The sequence below is a fragment of the Oxyura jamaicensis genome, chromosome 19, assembly GCF_011077185.1.
Source record: "Oxyura jamaicensis isolate SHBP4307 breed ruddy duck chromosome 19, BPBGC_Ojam_1.0, whole genome shotgun sequence".
In the NCBI taxonomy this organism is placed as follows: domain Eukaryota; kingdom Metazoa; phylum Chordata; class Aves; order Anseriformes; family Anatidae; genus Oxyura; species Oxyura jamaicensis.
In genome coordinates, this window is record NC_048911.1 from 5,945,070 (window position 1) to 5,968,758 (window position 23,689).

The 23,689-nt window shown below is 44.2% G+C and overlaps 1 protein-coding gene across 3 annotated transcripts in view; it reads right to left on the bottom strand.

Moving 5' to 3' along the window:
* MYO1C (myosin IC) overlaps positions 1–23,689 on the bottom strand; it is a 55,062-nt gene that overhangs the window by 9,000 nt on the left and 22,373 nt on the right. For 2 of the 3 annotated variants that reach the window (XM_035342864.1, XM_035342866.1), the window contains 17 exons: positions 12,401–12,556; positions 11,696–11,811; positions 8,211–8,409; positions 7,187–7,267; positions 6,246–6,425; positions 5,942–6,040; positions 5,608–5,721; positions 4,911–4,982; positions 4,641–4,760; positions 4,322–4,404; positions 3,330–3,435; positions 2,862–2,942; positions 2,367–2,458; positions 1,071–1,165; positions 798–844; positions 452–532; positions 160–265 (listed from right to left, as the gene is read on the bottom strand). In XM_035342864.1, coding sequence (XP_035198755.1) covers positions 160–265; positions 452–532; positions 798–844; positions 1,071–1,165; positions 2,367–2,458; positions 2,862–2,942; positions 3,330–3,435; positions 4,322–4,404; positions 4,641–4,760; positions 4,911–4,982; positions 5,608–5,721; positions 5,942–6,040; positions 6,246–6,425; positions 7,187–7,267; positions 8,211–8,409; positions 11,696–11,811; positions 12,401–12,556 — 1,828 coding nt within the window. Of the gene's footprint in view, positions 1–159; positions 266–451; positions 533–797; positions 845–1,070; positions 1,166–2,366; positions 2,459–2,861; positions 2,943–3,329; positions 3,436–4,321; positions 4,405–4,640; positions 4,761–4,910; positions 4,983–5,607; positions 5,722–5,941; positions 6,041–6,245; positions 6,426–7,186; positions 7,268–8,210; positions 8,410–11,695; positions 11,812–12,400; positions 12,557–21,546; positions 21,733–23,689 lie in introns of those variants that run through there. The other variant, XM_035342865.1, reaches the window with a different exon arrangement.

Below are 23,689 nucleotides of genomic sequence, written 5' to 3' on the forward strand. Positions count from 1 at the left end.
CACCCCCCTCTCACAAGAAGCTCTGGCGCAGACCCAAAATGAAAACTCTGGCAAGACTTATTCATTTGAGCTCCTTCCTGTGCCTCGCTGCCTGGGATCTAGTGGTCTGTACAGCTGTTGTAGAAAAGCACACAGGTGAAGAGCTAACCACAGCCATACCAGCCTGTTTAGCATCGTTAGGTTTCATGCATCGGATGTAGGACGGTTCTTTGGACATCAGAATTTCCATGAGTTTAGAGAGGCTGTTTTTAAACTGAGTTGCTGCCTAGGAGAAAAGAAAGAAAGCCATGTATGATGTGATGACTTACAGCCAGTACTTGTGACTGCAGAACAAACTACAGTCCCCCAGCTTTAAAGGTAAGAGGCTTATATTTAGGTTACCATGTTAGACAGGACGTATCTTTAAAAAAGAGGAAATAGCCACACTTCCAGCCAGCTCTCGTATCCTTACCGTTTCGGGTCTCTTTTTGTCTGTCAGCTCCGTCCTGTCAAAACACTGATTTATGATAGGATTCTCAGAGTTGCACATGGTCTGCAGAGAGAGAAATTTCAGAGATAAAGTACACAATAAACTTCAGAGAACTTTTAGAGAAATGTGACAAAATGGTTTTGGGTTGTTTTGTTTTTAATAAAACAAACTTTGAGCGCTTTAATTTGCCTTTTCGTAATGCAGCCCTATGGGCACGCATTCTCCAGGTGGAGATTAAAAGAATCTTTTCCCTCAGATGCCACCCCACTTTGAACCCGCCTCCTAGTTCTGCTGCTGAGTATTGGGAGCACCCTGCATCCATACTCACCTCCTTCAGGTTCCGAAAGAGAAGGTCGTTGTTTTTATCTAGAAAACCTGGAAGAAAAAGAAACCACTCAGGCTGCCACCACTGTTCCACAGAAATTTCACATCAAGGCAGGAATTTGAGATGGGAAATTAATCTGGTTAATTAGATGATACATAGAACTGCTCTATAACCAGATCTGTCTTTGCTACCTAGCAAAGCTGTTTTAATTCAGAGGGCAGGGGATGAAAGGAGGAAAAAGGAGTGAGAGAGAACTGAGATGATGCACACACTTACCTGCAACACTGTAGGTGACCTCTCCAGCATAGTGCAAAAGCCGAAACTCTTCCCGCCCCAAAGACTTGCGAGTTTTTTGGTCAGCAAGCTTGTGCCTGGAGAGGAAATGAAGAAGCTTCATGAGGAACAAATGTTTGTTTCATGTGGGGATTCACCTCAAAAACCACTGTGGTATATGATCCTAGAGTGGGACTAGATGAACACAGGAGGAAAAAAATAAAAAATTACACTTGTTGATCTTCAAGACCAAAAGTAAAAAAAGATGAGTTATCAACCAGCAAATCATAGAAATGGCATAAACTCTATTTATGTATATTTTTTAAAAAAGATGAACTTTCAGCTTCCTGGCGAGGTTGCAGAGTGGCTCTGTGTGTACATGAAATTAGAGTAGAGGCAGCAGGCGAGAGGGCAGTGAAGATGTTGGCAGCAGGCTGGCATACTTGTGAGATACCACACAGACCCTGATCTGAGCAAAGAACATCCAAATAAGAATAAAAAGAAATTTGCAGCTCTAAAACAGGCAGGCAATTCACAAGCTAAAACACGGAATTCACATCCACGAAACTGGAGTGGCAGCAATAGGATAGGTTACCAAAGTCGAAGGAGGATTATCAACAGTGTCTGGGAAGCAGATGGGAGTGAAGGTGAATCAGTAACCCCTCGATTTCAAAAGCAGCAGCACTGCTAAAATCACTCTAATGCAAAAACACTTCTGAACACTAATGTTACCAGCAAAATTCTGCTGCATGTTCTACTTATTTGTAGGCTGGACTTCAGGCATCAGCTGTCACACGCCAGGAAACCATTAATGCTGGGCAATAATCTGGCCTGGTACACCAAAACAGAGTTGCTCACACCTGAAGTACTGGGCTGGACCTTGGAAGAGCCAAGAAACTGCAAACCTGCCCAATTCCTTGGATATTAGCAGCTGGATGCCAGCAAGAGATTGGTGAAGAGGCAAGCCAGCAAAAGAAAGCTGCGGACCTTTACATGTCTCCCTCAGACTTGGACAATGTGTACGTACAGAAGATTCAGTGCATAACTTGGACATGGTCTTTTCCTGCCACATTTTTCCTTTTTTTCTCCAATTCTGTTATACCTGCCTGTTCGATATTATCTTAACTCACAATCTCTTTGCAAATGAAAACAGTCATTTTATGTGGGGCCCAGGATATCTAGGATGCTACCGTTGTAAACACAATGCTTTATAAAATTACCCAGCAATAATCAAACCTGTAGGCTCTATTATGCTTGGATCCTACCAGTAAAGATGCTCTCAGCTGTGTGAACACTCACGTGAGAAAATGGGGGTGGTTCTTCACAGTTTCCTCCAGTTTCTCCAAGAACGTTGTATCTGTGGCATCTCCAGGTCTCAGACACTCTTCGTCCTGAAAACACACACATCCTAGTATTGATTTCTTTCTGTGCTTGTATGCATACAGGCCAGCTCTAATGCTGTCTCCCTGAAACATTGTCCCAGCTTGACCCATTGGCTTTTTATAGGTAGGCCACTTCATGCCTTCATTTCACTTCGTTCAACAAATGAAGAATCGTTGAGTTGAATAGGAGAATAACCTCCTCCTTCCAGACTGCCTGGATTGGAAGTTTCTTTCCTCAGGGCAGATGGGGATTACAATATGACTTTTAATCGTGTCACCATTTAGTGTATCATTGCTATTCCCACCTGCCCGAACAGTCCTAATATAAATTTAGACCCTTTTCCTGTGTTCTTCCCCTTGATTTCCACTCCAGTGCCTCAGCGTTTTGTTTTAAAAGGTCATGTCAACTCACCAAAATAGAAATGATGCCTTTGAACTTCTCTTCCACCAAATCACAAATGATTTTGTTATTGAAATATTGAACTGGTTCCCACTGCAAAAACAAGAAATCACACTTGGATGACAACAATTCTTGACTGGAAAAAAAAAACGTGAAAATTTCAGAACATTTTAGACAGCACCTTATTTAAATAACCGCTGGGTCTCATTTGAAATGTAAAGCTTTTTCAATCATCACATTTGTTTTCTTAACATTCCCTTTAAAAAGCATCTTTTTTTTTATTAGAGTAAAAGATTGGAATGGCATTAGTTGCTTCTAGCTGCATTGCACACAGTTACCAACGCAGTTTGACAAGAAAGGTAAAAGGAATGCTCTTTAAATCATGTACTTTGGAGACCATTGTTAAAGCTCCTTTTCCAATAATCTGTCCTTGGACTGCTGGAGGTGCTGCGAAGACAGCAGGATTTTACTGGCTCTTACCGCTATGCCTTCTGACTCGTATTCCTCTTGTTCTGACTTTAATGTGAGCTCTATGAAGAGCTGTTGCAATTTTTCGTTACAGTAATTAATACAAAATTGCTCAAAGCTGGAAACAAAAATCAGAAAAATAATCATTAATACTGTATGACAAGTAAAATAAGCTATAATCAGAGGACAGTAGCATGAATATATCTATGTGTAATCAAGAGAAATGTAAGAGATATGGTGAATTATTTAGTGAATCTATATTTACTGAACTCATTATTTAGTGAATCTCATGAAAGAGTTCCAAAAGGAGGGAAAAACAGACGGGAGTGTAACACTGAGAAAGAGAAAAACTACAGATTCAGAGTCCTGATTCATTGCAATCTGCCAGAGTTAGGTTCCAGACTCTGACATAATCCCATACACTACTCTACAGCTGTGTTTTCCCATTCACACCACCACATAAAGATGCCAAAACAACAGCCACAACTATGCCAGAGAGCTGGACAAAGGAAGAAATTCTTTACTCAGAGGGTGGTGAGGCACTGGAACAGCTTGCCCAGGAATGGTAGATGCCCCATCCCTGGGAGTGCTCAAGGCCAGATTGGACAGGGCTTTGAGCAATCTGGTCTAGTGGAAGGTGTTGCCCTTGCAGGGGTGTTGGAATTAGATGATCTTAGGGTCCCTTCCAACCCAAACCATTCTATGATTCTATGAAAGGCATGGCTCAAGCTAGCACGTGAATATGCCCCCAAAAGACATCAGCCTCTAACATACCAGGAACATAAATAGCTGTAAATGCTAAATATTATCCGAATGCCCAACGTGTTAGAAGATCTGCCAATACTAGTTGTTCATCTGATTTCCTAAAGCTGAAATGTCATCTCTTTCTCTCTTACTAAAATTACCAGAGATGGATTCAAGTCTTATTTCACAATGGAGAGAAAACACTATAATGGAGTCATGCACAGCTTACTCAAAACTCTAAGACATTAAAGAAAACAAACCTGTTGTGCTGGAAAACCTCAAATCCATAAATATCGAGCAATCCTAGAACTGTTGTACTTCTCCAGCCAGGAAACTCTCCTTCCTGCAATAGAGCAAAAAGGAAGTGTTCGTATGTAGTCACACAGTCGGTTACAGCTACAATCCATCACTGGACCTTCTCCATTTAGTTATAGCATATTCTCCTTACTCTCTTCTTAGTGGAAAACAAATTAACTTGGATATCACTGTAAAGCATACAACAACTTTGTGTTGCAGCTTTAAGATTTGAAACCGCCTTTCACACTTGGTTGTGTATCAACAAAAAACAGATTTGTTTACCTTGTAAGCAAGAGACTTGTTAACCTTGTTCACCAGCCAGGAGAAAGTGCGTCCATATATTGCTTTAGCAAGTGCATCCCTTGCATAGGCTGCCTGCTCCAGGTTCAGGGGACTGATTAACTGCATACAAAAGGAGAAAAAAAAGTCATTCAACAGCCATTCCGTTGGCAGATTAAGTTTCCCTGGCTTACTGTTAATAAAGAGCTGATGGTGTTGCACTAGTTTGATTTAATTTCCACGTGCCTCCCAGATCCCAATTCATGTTCTTACCTCTTCCCCTTTCGCTATGATCTTCTTGTGGATCAGTGCATCTCGTAGAACAGAGCCCTCAACCGCTAGAAGCTGCAGAGCAGTAGAATGTTAAATTTATTTATGAAGCAGTACATTCAATTCATCAGTGCTGGTTTTAAGAGATCAGAAAGGTTAGTCCCCAAAATTACAGTCCAATGAAACAACCCTGTGTTTCCATTCACACTGCAAGCCTTTTTGCAATGTCAGTCATTCCATTTCCTTCTGCACACCAACTCCTTTTTGCCATATGACATAATAATTTGACTGCTCTGGCACAAAGAAGGGACTGAGCAAAGCCATGAGAACTCTTCTTAAAACTCGTCTCCAGATTAAGTCTATTCCTATCCCACTGCCTGAAGGCAAAAAGCTCAAGTCAGTGGTGGATCAAGCGGTAAATAGAGAAGTTGTTAATTAAAAAATGTTAATGTTAAAAGTATAAAAATATATAAAAGTACAAAAATGTAATGTATATGTATACAATTGCATTACGTTTTTTATAAAGATATAAAATATTAAAATGTTAATATTTGCATTGAAATTACATCAGATAAGAGCACATTTTTGACAACTTCTAAATCATATTCTAAATGTTAGAATATAATGCTACCATGTGCAAAATAAGGAAACCATACTAATTCATCTTTAAAGTAATATATCTCTAACCGGTGATACTCACCCTAGCCAGATATTTAATCTGATTCTCCGTAGTGACCTGAGCATTTCCTTGCTCATCTGCAGCAAACTGCACATTCCCCAGATGCAGAACACTAGCCACAATGCTCAGCAAGTCCTACAATGGAAGCAACAGGCAGAAATCAGGAACGGATACAGAATGAAACAGCAGTGAGATTTTTGTGTTAGCACACTGTGCAAACACTCATTTTGTATTTTGTTTGACGATTTTTGCAGGGAACACATGCACTCTAAAGGCTGCCTTTTGTTAGAAATAAATTGAAGCAGAAAAATTCTCAAGAGAGGGAAAATCAGCTGTGCTGTCAAACAAGTCTTACCTCCACCTCGTTGTCATTGAAGCTTATAATGGACAAGGCTCTTCGCACAATCTTCCAATCATTTTTATCATTTATGGAACTGACCCTTGCACAGTGACCCTAGAAATACACAGTTTGATATAAACAAGTATATTGTTATCAAAGTGATATTACTCATGCTCAATGCACTTCTGCCCTATGTTTCTTTTCATAGGATCTATCTCAGTGTTATTTTTGAAGCGAGGGAATGAAGATATAAAGTCAACTGCGAATACATTTGTCCTAAAATATAACAATATCTTAAGAATTGTTAGTTAATACGCACCTTTACTAAATAGTGATACTGTTGTGGGTTCTTTTCAAGGCCTAGCCGTCGCAGCAAGTCTTCTTCCCCTCCTTCTAGCAGCTGGTAGAAAATGTGGAAATTTCTCTCGCCATGATTTTGGTGCACAACTCGAGATTTCTCCAGGAGGTAGTTCAAGATGTGGCCCCCAACAGGAGCACCCTAGATCAAACCAGATGCATTGAAATAGTTTATCGACAGAGAGGAAAATATTTCTGCTTCTTTGGCAGTCTCTTCAAAGACATGCAATCACAAAATGAGTGACTACAAAAGAGGCAGAAAATCCTTTGTTACTTTGTATCACAAGATATATCACGGCATATACACATCCACTTGAGTTTTGAAGCATACATGAAATGAGTTATCAAGTGAAAATAATACGCAGTTCTGTAGAACATGGCTACAGCATGTACTGAATGATAGCCTGACTTGTATATTCTTCCTTCTCAGAAGGGATTCAACGCAAAAAATAACAAAACTCTGAATGTGGAGGAATTACATAAACTTGAGAAGTTTAAAGGACTATGATACATCTAGCTACTCGGTTCTTGCATTAAGTTCATCTTCCTAGCGTGGGGCAGTTTGAATCAGAATTGAGACAAACACTATGTAAAGTTACGCAGGACAGAGATTATTTTCAGTCCACAGCTGACTAATGTGGAGTTAGTTTGGGAGTGTCCATTTCACGGTGCACATATACCTCAGAAATCAGAGGACTTAATCTCACTCTCACAGAGACGAGGAGAGAAAGAAAATAAAGTGTGTTCCATAAAAAACTCTGGGAACAAACTTTACTCCTGGACTGCATACGTGGTCAGCAAGGGAACATGCACTCTATGCACACATCAGTGCAAGAAAGCGTAGGCAACAGAATCTGTTATGCCTGAGAGCCATTCTGAAATATAAAACAAATTTTAATTTACCCTGTAATCAAACTGCACGTCCATGTATTTCCCAAATCGGCTGGAGTTATCATTCCGAAGGGTTTTCGCATTTCCAAAGGCCTGAAATGAGAAATGATTAGAGAAAAATAAATCAGTATCAAATAACATTATTTATACACACTTTGGTGAAGATGCCAGTTATCTATTTATGGCCATTGAAAGTTTATATGGCCATAAAGTTTAGGTTTGTCCTTTTTGCAAGGGAAAGCAAGAAGGAAACATATTACCACCCAAAATGCTAATGATGATCTTTATACCCAGTGCAAGTATTGCAGATGAAGCATGCCCCTAAAAACAATTCCACCCTCCCAGCAAATTTATTTTAAGGCCAATTCCCTGCTGACAACATACGTCACACCTGACGATCTTTTCAAAGCTTCCTCTTTCATCACAGCTATTGGCTTGCAGTAATCCACAGCTCTGCTCACAGCGGGCACTTACCTAACAGGCCTAGGCCTGTTGGGGTTTTCCCACTCATGGGGAGCACACCTTTTCCTGCTCTGCACAGATTTGAGTGGAACGGAAATATTGAAGGGAACTACAAAGACAGCTCAGGACTGGACACTAGAGGACACCACAGCACTAGAAAATGCACCCACAAATGCATTTATCAGAGGGCAGAGCTGACCACGGGAGATGTGTCAACTTCTGGCTTTGCAAACTAATGCAGCACACCAGGACTCTTCCCGCTTCAAATGCCTCTCTCTCCCCTGCAGTCTGGCCACTTCTGAATTACTCCTGGTGGACAGGAAAGGGCCAAGTGAGTTTGGCAGCAGATGACCATTTCTTTGGCTTGGAAGCACACTGGGATTCCCTTGTGTGCAGTACAAACGATCCACCCACACGGTGTGAACCTGTGTTCCCAGGATACACTCTCCACGCTGCACAGACAGCTTAATCATGCCCAGTAGGGTCCAGCTGCCTCCGCCCCCTCAGCCGGAAAATGTGAGTACTGCTGCTATGACTCAATGTCAAGCTTCAGTGCTGCAGACTCTAGGATTACCTCCAGGACAGGGTTGGATTGTAACAGGCGGTCCTTCACCGTCTCAACTTGCTGACTGGCTGGGCAGGTCACCGCGTAGTACTGCAGGATCTTCTTGGTGGCCTCCGTCTTGCCAGCCCCGCTCTCCCCAGATATCAGAATGCACTGATCCTTCCTCTCCATGCGCAGCGAGCGGTACGAGTTGTCTGCGATAGCGTAGCTACGGAACAACGACAACCAGGCATTAGTTTGTTTCCACAAGTGAAGGGCTGAGACTCCTCAGCTAAGACCATCCCGTAACGCAAACTCCTAGCAGAGACACCTCAAAAAGAAATACATGTCCACGAGGTAAGAGCATATTGCTGTGAGAAATTGCTATGAATGCCTTCAGACATCTCTGTGCACATCTTAACCACAGGGCCAAGCTTCTGCAGGGTGATAACATACATCTAAAAGCTAAATTCCCTTAAAAACTATTCTTTTGGAAAAGGTCTTCATGCTACTTAAATAATTTGACAGTGAATATGGAAAGCTATGAAAGGGGAAAGAACTGAGCGGTTTGCTCTCCCTGACCATCTCACCTACTCAGGTGAGAAAGTTTTCTGTAAAAAAAAGACTACATGGTGCACATAAACTTAATTTCCTAAATATACATGATTTCTTGACATCGGTACACAGGATAAAAAGGCTTTACATTCAGGATATTTCTTGTTTTCCATTGAACTTTATTCCAGATTATCTCTTAAGTGATGACACAGAAGGTCACAACTGCACTTTGCTATCTGGGTGGCTCCTGAATAGCCCAACCAACCTCTTGTAGCTTCTCTCAGATTATAAAAAGAACTGGATTACGCCAGAACAGACTACTAAAACATCCAGCAGGCTACATTAAGCAACCATCCAGCTTAGGCCAAGCACTACCCAAAACACCAAACGCTTCGTCCTGCCTGTGTACAACCAGGGTTTACTGCTGCTGTCCCTCAACTCCTGCTTCTTCCTTCGTTTTTCTCTCTCCTATTTTCATCCCCGCAGTAGACCAGACAGGTTCTTTTGCCAAGAATCACACACTTCTACAACACCAGAGAGCAGGAGGATGCGTTTGACAAACATTGGTAGCAAGTGCTTATGGAAGGAGAGAGAAGAAGGACCAGATGCAGTAGGAGGGGATAAGAGGAAAGAGAAACATTAGCCCTTCAAATACACTCATGTAAGACCTCAATAATAAAATCCTCAGCTGTCCTACACGTGGTTATCAAGCACATACCCTGTCTTCATACAATTCATGCACTTGACAAGCTTTTAATAATTATTGAGTTTTGCTTCTTCTTCCTATTTTTTTTTTATAACTCGTGCTGTAAAATTAATTAAAAACGATCACACCAAAATAACAGCCGTGGCCTCCTCAAGTCTATTAATACTTGGTGCTAAGGCAACACTGCTGAGCTACCTAGCAACACAACTGCACACTTACCCCACTAAATTCATCAAGTCCTTCTCTTCCCATCCAAACTCCGTCTCTGGAGTATTTTGAAAGCAAAATAGTTGAATAAATATAAATTCCACTTAAAGTTTATGAACTGCCTCTGGATTGCATGTCTTTACTGGGGGAGTTTGCGGTACTTGAAGCAGAACGCTAACAGTCATGCAGGCCGCTTGCAGAATCCCCTTTCCTTAAAGAGTAAGCCACAGGGCTACATTTTCCCCTTTGAGTGACTACACCTGATGCGCTTCCCAGAGAACCCTGTGCTCAGGCCAAGCTTAAACTCTTTTGACACTGAACTAGAATCAGCTTAGAGTAAGAGAAATAGTAAAAAAATAATACACCTGAAATACTGCAAAAAGAGAAGCTCTGAGTACCACACTACAGCTAATTCCAGTGCTCTGCAGAGTATTTTAAAATGCATAAATAATCAAATGGTATAATGTTTTTTAATGGGATGTGAATGACAGTTAACAAAGAATACTCTTCTTCCAGTTGGAGCAGCACTGGTGTTTGGTATCACAGCTCTCAAGGGTTTTTACTCATGACCTGCACATTTTACAACTTCTCCTGGGACTAGTTACAACAAGGAAGAAAACAGCTTAAGAAATAATCAGCTACTTTGTGATTTAAATCACTTTGTGTAGCGCTCACAGAAATTAAAGCAGAGCTGCCTAGCCCTCCACGTCACACAGGAGCACTGCCATCGTGCTCAGTCCTGCACTTACTGCACACGTATAACAAGGTGGCCACAGTCCCAGAATTTTTCCAGGGAGTCACAGAGTTACCTTCTCATGACAAAGAAGCCAGTAAGAGCGCCTAGATCACAAGCCAAAGTGACGAAGCCCGAGGCATGAGCTGCTACCTCTGCACCACCTCCGTTGCTTCATCAGGAACTGCCTGGTGCTGATTTGAGCAACTGCCGATTACTTTTTGGGGGAAGGCCTCTCTTATTTAGGGCATCATAAACAGAATGTGCTGACGCACGTAGATCAAGGGGAGAACTTAGCAGATTTGAATTCTGGGGTTTTCAGGTCTAACCATCTCCCATGTAGATCCACAAAAGAAGCCTGAAACACTACAAAAAACACATTTTTACCCTAACGAATACAACTTCAAATATTCAGACTTTCCCAAGTAATGGCGTTCCTCTCCCCCTCTGTGCTCATAGCGCATTCTGTTTTGCTTACTCTTTTGGGTTATGTGCCAGTAATAAGAAACAATCCAAATAGCTTGCTCAAAAATATCATCTGCTCTTCCAAGACCTCCTTAAAAAAAAAAAAAAAAAGAAAACACACACACACACACAAAGCCTCCAAGAACTGCTCAGAATTTGGCCCTTGGCGCTGAAAGAAAGCATTTTTGAGCCAAACGTCCTCAGCTCCCAGTCATCTTTCTCTTTCAGTCTGACAAAAAAATTCAAATGCTTTCAAAAATAACTTTCAAACCTCAAACTTTTTTTTTTTTTTTTTTTTTTTTTCAAATGGGAAATTGGGAATGCTCACCACGCCAGACCATGTAAATAAATACATTCCTTGTTCCAACAAGGCTCACGGTATCATAGCAACAGGGGAAATACCAGATAAATATTGGTCAGGCAGTAACAGGAGAGGTAGGGAAGAAATCACTGCACATATATACATACTCTTTCCCCTAGTTAGCATTATGCTGAATGAGCGATGTAGCAACAGGGGAAACTCACGATCCGGACATGCAGACCCCAAGTAACCTTGGAACAATGAACTCCTGTCCTGCCAGGGCTGGGTAAGCAGCTCTGTTCCTCCAGCCAGGAAGGAACCACCTCCCTTTCCAAATACTGCTCTTGCAAAGGCAACTCATCCTCTTTGGAGAGAGAAACAGGAATAGAAAGAGCCGTACACCACACCCTCTAAAAGATCCTTTATATCCCTATGATTTTTAGGGCATTATCTGGGACGAGTCCTATTTGCTTGCTTTCACATGTCATTACTGCACACGCCGGTGTGGGAATGGCACAAACTACGCTGTTTACCCACAGGCCACTCACAGGTGAGGAGAAACTTCGTAGAAGCTGACACCACGGTATCGCTCCATGTTCTGTTTACTGTAGATTTCCAGTTCCTTGTATGGATTAACAGACACCAAAACCGAGCCAATGTATGTCTGAAAAAGAAAGCACAAAATGAAGAGGTTACATAAGGACTAGCAGCGGATTCTCTGAGAGCCCAGAGTTGCTCAGGAAGCTCCTGTGGTTGACAAGCCCTGCCTGCAGCACGGGATGGGCTAAGGGCCTCCCAAGAGCCTCCTCATGCAGTATGACACTGCAGGAGTTATGCTAGACCCCCCATCCTTGCTGGAAAAACAGCACCTCTGCATGGATTTCGTGCTTCTAACAAGCATGAATACCGGCTTATTTCTCATATACTGTTTGGGATTAGGTTCAAGTTTGGGGTTGCTGAAAGTCCACCACAGAGTGGGTTCATGAAATGGAAGAACGTGGTGTGAGTTGGATTTCAGTGCTGGAAGGACCAGTAAATGCCAGTAGACCTCAAGTGGATCACTGCAAAAGAGGTCCTTACGCGAACATTATGCTGTCCCAGTCTTGTTCTGAGATAATCAGCCAAGGTCTATTCAAGCTGATATCTCTGAATCCCTACAACCGCTGAACAACGTATGGTACGCCTGCTGTATCAAATACCCCAAATTCAGGTTCACTTATGAAGACTTTGGTTTCTGCCCCTCTGTTACTCACATAGATCAGATTCTCCTTGAAGCGCTTACGCAGATTTTCAATGAACGCTGCTTCGCTGGTGAAGTTCTCCAGCAGGACAAAATCCTGCACCCCCACGCGGTCGCGGGCTGTCAGAGCGCTCTCCATGGTCAAACGAACACCGTTACTCCCTGCTCCCTGCAACCAAAAGCAGAGGAAGGTTGGGACGTGTGGTTTTCTGTGCAGCTCTCTGAGTCCATAAGAATGATTTACCACAGTTACTCATGGACAACCTATAAATAGGAGAGGACACTAGAATAACCCTTCTAGTGCTGAAAATGTTAGATCATGTATACTAACACTTGATCAGTTAGTTTATAATAATTGTTTTGATGGAAGACAAGCCAGCATTAGGGAAAAGGTATTGCTAAATTTCCAACCACTTTAAATCAATCAGTCAATCACACAAGCATTTCACATGAGGAGAATAAAAGTAAGATTTCCTTTCCCAGGCATCCTTCAGCAGGAGTGAGACTGAAAAGTGCTCTCCTCTCTGCTGTTCCTTTTCTCTCATAACGGGAAGTCATAAGGAATCTTTTATGACTAATGATGATTCTTCTCATGAGCAAGCGGCTTCACATTACTGACCAATTTAAAAGCTTTAGCAAGATACCCAATGGGAAATTCTGGGAAAATTCAGTAGTAGCAGGAAGGGGCACTTCTGCATCCCATGCCACTGCTATGAATTGAGATTGTGACACTAACATCTATCCCATATATCAAGCAACTTCTACTCCTGACACACTTTTATAGCTTACATTTCCAGTGTGGTGTGGTTCAGACACAGCCATCTTTGGAAAACATTGGGCCTGATGACTTCTTACTTCATTCAACCTCACGTACTAAAACAGGGGGAGGAAATGTGCACGAGTGACTCAGTCGCTACTCGCGGGGAAGATTTCTATTGAATGCAATTAGACCCGACAGACAGACGATGTACGAGGCAACGACGCCGAGAGACATTACAGAAATCAGAGACGAGATACAGCTTATTAAACATTTTGCCTCATATCTGTCTGCGTTTCCTTATGGTATTCTTAAATCCTTCTTACTTTGCAAACTCCTCGCAGCAGGCACCCTTCTCTTGACTCATTTCCCTAGAGCACTACTGCATTTCAGAGGATCTCTTGTCGGGATATTCCCACCCCTGGCACAAATGCCACTGGAGCTTGTTCCTAAACAGGCTCATGCACTAACAGCAACACTCAGTCACCCTCTCCTGTGGCAGTTTTACACACCAGGAACGCTGGATCGCTGCTGAAACACTGTCCTCCAGCCCGAAAACCCTGCACAATGATGTAGATGAGTTTTGCTGACTCACGTTGCCAGGTAGTTCCTTTCTGCTCCTTCTCAAGATATAAGAGTGGTCAGAGCACAGGGACTGATGGCGTGCAGGGAAAAAAAAATAAAAACAACCTTGGTCAGAAGAAATCTTAGCTTAATTTAAGTATAACAAAGGGAAGACCCACTGAAGTATAAATTTGGGCTCAAATGGGTGCAGATTCCCTCAGTTTGCAGTTGTTTAGACTTACCAGTCATTTACAAGAGAAGTTTTGCCAACTTATGCAAGTTATAATTGGCTTATTTCCTGAAAGCCCAGTGCCTGGGCATAAGTCATTGCATGAAACTAGCAGCTTTCAAAAAGAAAAATTAGCTCCTACAGTTTGCTACTAGGAAATCTCAAATCCAGATCCACCTTCATGGCTCAGACTTTCACAGAGAAACACCATTTTAATTTTCCTTTTTGTTTAAAGTTGGTTTCATAGTCTGGAAGGCCTGATTTGTAAGCTTTGAAAGGTCAAGTTTGGGAGAATTCTGCAGGTACTGTCATAAGTAATCCTTTTTAAATGTCCAAACCTTCCAAGGCAATTCCTCCATGCCTTCAGCAAAGTGTTTTGTTGGCTTTTTTCTACCCTCTTTGCCTAGGCAAAAAGGAAAGGTGCCAGCCCTGGAGAAGAAAGGTGGTGAGATAGAGGACATCACTGGCAAAACAAACAGGGATAAACCACACACAAATAAACTCTGCCAAGGAATTAGAAGGTTTATATCACAGCCGAGTAATTCTGGAGCAGCTTTCGGACAAGGCAATGGGAACAAAGGCAGTAACGGAAGAAAATCGGTAGTTTGCAAGTGGCTGAGCTTATGAGCACAGTTTAAAAACAGCTGCCTCGAAAAAATGACTGAGGAGAAACTTCCACCCTCGCGCAGTTAATCCAAGTTTATATAATCCTGAAGACTTTCACAGAAAACGTCACTTAGCAGTTTCAGCAGCTCTTTCATCAGCCACTCCCTTGAGCTCGGGACAAACCGATCCCAGCTGTAGGCATCCAGCCTAAGGAAGAAGCAAATCCATCCCACTTCCAACACAGAACACTGCGCTTCGGCCGCCTCCTCCGGGACAGGCATTTAAGCCTAAGTAGCTGTCAGTTTGCTCCATGCTTTTTTCCTCTCATTGAAGTTCCATCTCTTTCAGTGAGAAGAAAATAAATACCCCAAATTTTTGGTCCATTAAAAAAAAAAAAAGCAATTTTTCAGCAATAATTAAACACGTCCAGGTTACGTTCTCCCCGCGATGCAGTCAGATTCTCCAGAATTTAGTCAGTGCTGTGCCCTCCCAAGGCTAAGCTCAATGCAAATTCAATACGTCAGCCACAAACCACTGCTGAGCAACGTGCTCCTCCGTGCCACCATCTGATCCTTCGCTTTATTGCTTAGGTCCAAGCCTTCCACCAACTTCAAATGTCTGCATTAACTATTTCACTACCATTAACGTCGACAGATGCCACGGTGAGGGGGGTAAAAAGCAATTCTTTTTAAAAGTGGAAATCGAGCAGTCGCGCAGAAGGAAGAAGGTGGACAAAGACGACACTACATTGGAAACGATGACCGTATGTTCCTACCGCATGATGAGTGTGACAGTGAGGCACTCAATAAAAATAACTAAAATGGCAGTTATTTTAAAAATCTGTCTGGATGTGAAAAAAAAAACACCCTGGTGGATGTAAATTAATGCTAGAAAACCCTGGCTAGGGGTTCGAAGAATGTTACAGTGAAGCTAATTAACTTAAAGCAGCAACAGGACTCACTCCCTTAGCACCTTTACAACAAGACTTGCTCTTAACAGATTTATCTCTGCCAAAGCACCTCTGGCTGACGTGCTGCTCATCTACAACATCCTCTGGCCTGTGCTATGCAAGAGATCGGCTTGGACAATTCTGAAAGCCCTGTGGTAGGGAGCAAGTATTCCAGGTAACTGGGAGAATGTGGGAGGTGAGGGTCCGACTGGGGCTTTCCTTGTGAAAATCACTTTTCCTAAGAGAGCACGGAGGGAGCCGAGCCGCTCTCAGGGAGAACGCAGGCAAAAGGGGCTGCCCCACCTGCCCTCCGTGCAACTGGCTCTAACTTGTGCAATATGCTAGACTGGAAATCTGACCAAAAATAACGTTGACTCAGATTTTTTGTAAATTATTTTAATCTAGGTCATTTTCCCACTCTAGCTCCATATATAATCACTCACAGCTGACAGGAGCAAGCATTTCAGCAGCAGGGCCAGTTTAGGCCATTTCCATCTGCTTGTGAAACCATCTGAGAGGCAAGTTACAGCTTAACGGCTCGCCGCCACCAAAAGGAGAGCATCCCCTCCTTCGGATTTTGCCTTCGTGGCACGCGTTAACGCAAGGGATTACCTGCCTCTGAGCTGAAGTGATGAAAACCGACACAACAACAAACCACGAAAGCATCAAAGCAATAAGCAGATGAAAAGAACCAGGCAGTTTTCTGTCAGCTCAGTGAGTCGAATCACCTTACCACAGGATCAGGTGAGTGTCAGGCACAGGGCAGGAAGGAAAGGAGCACAGATGCCCAGCAGTAACATGTAGCTAGGTCACCTCAAACACGTGTATCCTCACCCTGCCTACAGGAATCAAAAGGACGAGGCTAAGGATCCCTGTCTCTGTGGGATATACCATGGTAATGCCTTACCTCGGGCCTCTCACACCCAGCATGGGCTGCAAGCAGGGAACTACAAAAATCTGAGCAACCTCCACCTGATCTTGGTGCCTTTTGGTGCCTGTGGGCTTAGCAGTGCCGCTGTCTTCTCTTTCAAACTCATCCTCCCTCCCTGAAATCACTGTCCCAATGGTCACTCCTGCTTGGGAGAATACAAGCTGACCGTGGCCACCACATTTCTTGAGCCCATCCTGAGGTACAGCTCCAGGGGACTCATTCCCACACTATTTTAACCCGCTCCTTGCTTTTAATCTCTTCTCCAGAGCTGTCAGCACAACAGTGGCTCGCTGCCAGGAAAGGAAAAGCCGTCGCTCCTGAATGGTGGGACCGAGCCAGTGCAATTACCAAAGCAGTGCTACTTCCACATGCCTTTTTCTTCCGTGTGATTGCACTTTGGGAGAGACTTTCAGCTGGTGTAAATCGGTGCTGCTCAACGCAGCCCGCAGAGCCAGGTTTATGTTGGCTGATGTTCCAGCCTTTCTTTGTATTCGTGCAGCAGAGTCAACAACACCAGAAAATACCCTTATGAACAGCTCCTAGGAGTACAAAAGTTACCGAGTTTGTAAATCCCTGACACAGTACTGCGAAGGTGTAAACAAATATTTTACTTTTAAACCGTGCTAAGTGCCAAAAGCATGATAAAGACTTTCCTCTGCTCAGGACTGGGAGATCCAATCCACCTCGAAAACAAAACCCAAGGCTTTCTGAACTCCGCACGACAAGTTCCAAAGCACTTGAGTCACTCAGTCAGGCTGAACACATCTGGGGAATTTTTCTTTTGTGAAGGAAGAAGAGAGAGGGCAACTCTGCCACCAGCACAGGAGCCCAGGGCCGACACGAGCTGAGAAAGTAACTCCCACCACTGCTTTGACTGTGAGCTGGTCTACGGCTGTGCAATAGACAATATCCCAATGGGTGTGTAGGAAGGGGTCTTTTATACCAAGAATTCCTAGCCTTGATTCCCAGAGGGGTAACCGAGCGGTCAGTATTGACACAGCAATTCCAGACACACAAGTGCTGCTGACTTCTTCCTGGAGCATCCCTGAGCGACGCGTGCGAAAACACCCGGAGCTCTCAAAGTGAACGGTCTTACACGGAGCAGGGAAGCTTTATCATCACCTGATTTAGAAAGAAAAGTCACAACAAAAAGAGGTTTCTGCTTCTAAATCTATAAGGTATGTTTGTAACATTTTCCTCTGATGCTGCACTGTCACAAACGAGCTCGCATCCATTCAGCAGAGCGGGAGACCCGCAGCACGCTGACTGCAGGAAGCTGGTGCCACATGGCAAGAGTCAGGCATCTTTATCTCGGTATCAAGAGAAAGATGATTGATCTGCAGGTTCCAGAAATAGTTACAAAGCCGGGAACGGAAGAACTGGCAAGAACCAAATGCGAGTGGGAAGGGAAATTCAGATTAGATTCTGGAGGACAATAAGAAGTTCAAACCAATAATGAACTTCTTGTGGAGAGGTGGCAGTTAAAGCACATTTGTCTCCTGGGTTGTGTAACATTCTTCAGTGTCATGCCAAAGCTGCAGGAAGGAAAATAAAATTCTCCAATTTCTACTCTATTCTACAGCCTGGGAAAGGGTTTGGACAGGGCATGGGCTAGACGGCAGAGCAGACAAAAATCAGCTATTTTATCCAGGGCCTCGATTCCTGAGGTGCAGAGTGGGAGAGCTTTTCTTTTCCTTTTATGCTGAGAAAGCAGTAATGAAAGCAGCTACGGTGGATCTGTATTAAGGGATCTTAGTCAAGCACTTGCTGCCTGCCAGTGAAACCCCAACAGATCGAAGTGCAGCCCCTTGGTGCTCTCCCACCTTTTGCCACCCTGAAAACGAGCATTTTGGACACACAACGCTCTGTTAGTCAACTGCTGGGGTGGCGAGAGGGTTCCCTGACAGACAGCCCCATGGCTCATGGAAAAATCCTCTTCAGACAAACGCGTGGATTTACCTGCCCTTTCTGAAGCTACCTGAGCTCAGGCAAGAATTTACATGGCACACATCTCATGCATTGGGCTTGTTTAATGAAAAAAATAATCATTTCGTTTTGCTTTTATATGAACCCAGTGATGAGTGCCGTATTTCCCCCGAAGTGGTAAGCTGTTTGGAGCAGGCAACTTGAGACACATCAGGATGCTCAGACTGAACGAGATCAAGAACAGGTAAAAACTGTGAGAACATGAACTAGCAGAGGAAAAGGGAACAACCTTGCAAAGAAGTTACCATGCCAGCAGCTGCCACTCAAGGACCATTTATAGCAGAACATTTTTTTTTTTTTTGATTCTGGCTTCTTTCAGAGCGCTCCATTGCCAACAAAGGGATGTCTGGAGTCGGGGAGCACTTTGCCCATGAACATGGTTCTCCCTCTCTGATACTTCCCTCCTGACCCTAAAACACATCTTGAATGGATTTAACTATAGAATACACTATTCCAAAATGATATTAAGGAGAGACAAGTGCTACTTCCTTGACTAATTCCTGTATTTATTTTGAAGTCTTCCATATTTTACATAGAGACAAGCTGGGATACATTAAAACAAAATAACCAGAAATAAGCAAGCTTATTTTGCTCTCGCAAAGATTAGTTGTTACGTCTCGGTCAGCAAACTGCCTAGAAGCCAGAAGTTCTGTCTCCCCCACCTCCCAAGCTACAGAGCCATTGAATCTCCCACCCTGAAATGAAAGCAGAGTGGGAAATGCGAGCAATGCAATCACACCGTGTGTATATTTTAAGTATCTATTAAATGCATGTAGGTCATGGGGAGTTAAAACTGTGAGAGCAAAAATTTAATCTTTGAAAAATAATAACACAGGGTGTGGATGCTGCTGCAGTTAATTATTACCCTTAATACATTAATCAATGATATTTGACACTTGCAATATTTAGAACAGTAAGAATCTATCTAAGGAGCTCAGATGTAAATTAGAAATGCAAATAATGGTGGACCATAAAGCAAAGGAAGCCATGGAGATTTGCATGGGAAGCAGGTAATATTGTTTGCTGCGTGTTTATATTTATATCATATTTTAATTATATTTTTTATAATTATATTTTCTGGATGAGACTCTTTTTTTTGGCAGTGGGGTGGGGTTAGGAAAAAGAGAATGAATTGTTAGTGAAAAGCCAAAAGCAATTTTAAGAACGGATCTGAAGGAAAGGAGAGCTGTTCACCCCTCAGAAGGGATGCTGAGATTCCTTAAACAAGCTCAACATAAAATAGCGAGAAGAATGAATGAGGCGAACCAGAAAATTCACCAAGGCTAGAGAAGTGAAGACACTGACTTTCTGCATTTAGGGAGCTGACGTTTTTGCTCCTGGCCAGGTGGCACAAGCTGCTGGTAGCTCAGAGCTGTCGCTGGCAGCAGCACACCTAGCAGTACCACCTGCGAGCTCAGGCCTGTGCATCCTACAGTAGCTGCAGAAGACAGATGACAACCACGAAGAACCAAAATTCAGATCTCTGCCTTCCTGCAACACTTTCAGCTCAGTTTTGCCTTGACTTAGCTCAGACAGAGCAGGCGAGAGGGGAGCAGGAGCTCAAACACTGGCCTTCAGGTGGCATGGACCGGCTTCTCTCACCCCCCAGCTCGCAGCGATGGGGTGCTGCCCCCGTGGCCCCACTCCCTGTTCTTTTCTAACCGCTGCTGCAGTCCCCTCCAAGCGCACACATCCTTTCATCTCGCTACAAACACGGCGTGACTCACGCTGTTATTCTTGCTGCGCTCTGCCCTTCCCCGCACTAGACGTTCCCAGTTCCCACCTTCTGCGCCGGATTCCACACACCCCACACAGCCATTTCAGACCATCAAGGCTTTCAAAGACAGTAAAACTTTCCAAGCAGAAGGCGCACTCCAGTGCATTCCCAGTGCACGAGAAGGGCACTTCCACACCCACACGTACTCTCGGAGAATATCAGCCACCACCCTGGACAACATCGCTGCTATCAGACTCGAATGTACCGCACCTAAAAAGCCTTTTTCTATCTCCACTGCTGGACACCGGTTCGCTGGCTCCTCCATGCCAGGAGAAATCCAAATACCCTGCTGTTGGGGTTCACTTGGCAGGTCCTCCACGAGCTCTGTGCTTTCCTTCGTCTCCACGACTGCTTCTCAGGCAGCGGTCAACACTAAACTGTTTGGGAAAAGAGGCGAGGATTTCTAGATTGAGCAGGGATGGGATTCCCTGGTTCAACAGTTAGAGAGTTGTTCAAACCTCGAGACGGGTTGTTTTCAAACTTTCTCTTCCTAAATTTAGTAACTTTACCAATTAAAGCTTTGGACATTCTTACCCAGCCAAAACGCCGCGTACGGTCTTTTTTTATAACGTTCCCTCATTCTTGACCTCGACATCTTCCCGTCAGTGAATTCCGTGGCGCTGCTAGGCATTGCATGGAAATAATCTGTACATCTATCTGACAGCTTTAACTTAGCTCAACGTCCCTCTTCCTGTGCCACACCACAGAGAACAGAAGCTCACAGTCTGCCCTCACTGTCGCAGTGTTGTGTACATTGTTTTTTCTCCTCTCTTCTTCATCTTTTTCCAAGCAACAGTCCTAATCCTCTCAATCTTTTGCCACACGCTCGTTTTTCTAGGCTCTGGGTAGTTCTGCAATGCAGCACGCAGACCCAGGCTTCCTGGTTGCTGCTAAAACGCGGACAAAGTTTTGCTGAAGTAAATACACCCTGGAGGAACTGAGTGGCAGTGAGTCCTTAAGCAGGTATTTCCTGCCGTTCCCTGGGGTGGGAGCACAGAGCAAGGAGCCGGCTGTCCCTGGGTAGGACACAAGCCGTGCCCACCACCCTCAGGATCCCTTCATGCCCCTTCCACCCAAGCGAAAGCTCCACCCTTTCTTCTCCCCTGGAGCAGCGCGCCGCTAGCCCCCTCTCTTCCCACTTTCTGAACTCCCACCTTGGCTTCCACCTCCAAACATCTGTCTCCTGTTGTTTTTTTCCCTATTTCAACCACTTTCGCGTAACTTTCCGACTGAAGTGTCTTTCACAAAGCCGGCTCAAACATTTCACTTTCCCGCTGAAACCCTGGAACCTTTCCTGCTCTTCCGCCTAGGTACGCATCTCCAAACTGCAAAAATATCAAAAGAGTTCACTAAAGCTTACCGCGCCTCTGAACTTCATCTCTGCCTCCTTCCAGCTCTCACAGCACTTTCAGAGACTTGGTTTACACTGCGGCATAAAGCAGGAATCTGAGGACAAGTTCTCTCTTCTGTCAGTTGCCTTATTTTTTTTTTTTTTTCCCTTTTTTTTTTTATGACATTTCGGTGCAGTCAGAACTCCCTCCCTCCCACCAGCTCCTACTGGAGCATCCTGGAGAGGGCGTTTTACAAGGAAAGGGAGGGGAACTCTCCTCCCCTCCCAAAGAGGAGGCACACACGGGCACAGACCATGAGAGGCAGTCCAAGAGGAAAGAAGTCAGCTGCAGCCTGCAGGCACAGTCCCCACTGCCCAACGACAGGGAAGAACGGAAAGTAATCACAGGCGATGGAAAAACTGGTGCGGAGCCCAAGAGAAAACCTCAGCAAACAGGACAGGAAGCCGTATGCTCCGCTCCGGGAAATCTGTGCCAGGAAAAGCAGCAGCAAGAGGGCTCCCCTAATCCTCCCCAAACTCACCCCAGCCACAGCAAAATCTCCCGGGCTTATAATCACACTTGTAATCATTCTCTCAGCAAATCAAAGGACCACAACAAGTCCTGGGGTAAGACAGCTTGGATTTAGTGTATTTGCTCAGCAATATTTTACTCCCGAAACATTTTGAGACGCCCACCTTCAAAACAGCCCCTCTGCACGGAGGTCCTCGAGGCCCCTAGCACAAAGTAACCGGCTCTGCCCCTAAGACCCCCTCCTTACAGGCCTTACAATCACAAGTAGCACGTTTACCTGTCTCAGAGGTCAGGGGGGTTTGGTCTCATGTAAAGTACTAATGGCCACAGCTACCCCAAGGCTGTGAAACCCCCCCGCATCCAGAGCTAAGGGCAGTTTGGCAAAAACGTGCACGCAGCCTTTGCATGTGCTTTAGGTGGAAAGTGAAAGGACAAGAGGCAATAGACACCAGCTTGGAAGTAGGGAAATTCCAGTGAGATATTATGAAATAATTATATTATTTTTCACAATAAGAGCCGTCAAAACATTGGAAGAGGGGCCCCAAGAAGTTGTGAAACTCCATCCTTGGACATACCCGAGACTCAACCAGACGAAGCCTCAGCAACCTGATCTAAACTGGCCCTGCTTTGGAGCAGGGTTGCACCACAGACCCGCAGGTCCCTTCCAACCTAAACTATCCAATGATTCTGTTATTTCGCTCCTCGATGGTCTAAGCTTTGCGTCTATCCTGAGAGGCATTTCAGGTACAGTCAGCGAAGCCAGCGAGCTGTTACGGGTAGCACGCTGCCCTGGCGCGGGGCCCAGCCGAGCACAGCACCTGTCAGGTATCGCAGGTCACAAGCAGTTCACCGGCGAGCACACAAAGCCGCTGCCTGCCAGCTGCGCTGGAGATCAGGCAGACAGACCCCTGCAGGAGGCGACTCCTGCCCTCAGCCACGTGACGTGCCATTTCCAAGCACCCGAAAAAATTAGTCATCCGTTTGATCTGACTCGTGGCAGCTTGAAGAAGAGGTTTCTGTCTGCAAGGCTCACGACACAGATAATCACAACCTGCACAAGGCGTATTGCCACCCATTCCTCCTTTATACCACCCTGAACAGCTCCCTCTCTTCAAATGTTCTCTAATATGGGACTCTGCAATTGGCCAGGAGCTACAAATTCAACACGTGTTTATCCGGAGTGCATAAGGCACGGCTCACACACAAGGCAAAACACCTACCTTGCACCTGCAGTCCGGAGGTCTCCAACTTAATGTAACATTATAAACTCATCGGCTGAATTTTCAAAGGTCATTTGTGCTAAATGCACACATCTGCACAGAGAAAACATCTGAAGAGATTCATCTCAAAGCCAGCCTTTACCCTTCTGTAACAGCATTTGGAAAGTATGCGTTTTGGCAAGTTATAAAATAAAACAGCATATAATAAAAACTATAATCATGATAGAAGCCTGCCCCACTTAAAATAAAAGAAATAATATCCCCCAAATTAGTCATATGGGAAGTTTGTTGTTCGGTTTGTCACCTCTGTTCACATCCGTACAGCAGTGACCCAGTGACGACAGCTGGTATTCAGTGTGACAACGACCTCAGCGTGGTACCTACACCTCTGGAGTATTTGAGCTGGTGCAAGAGAGAGGCT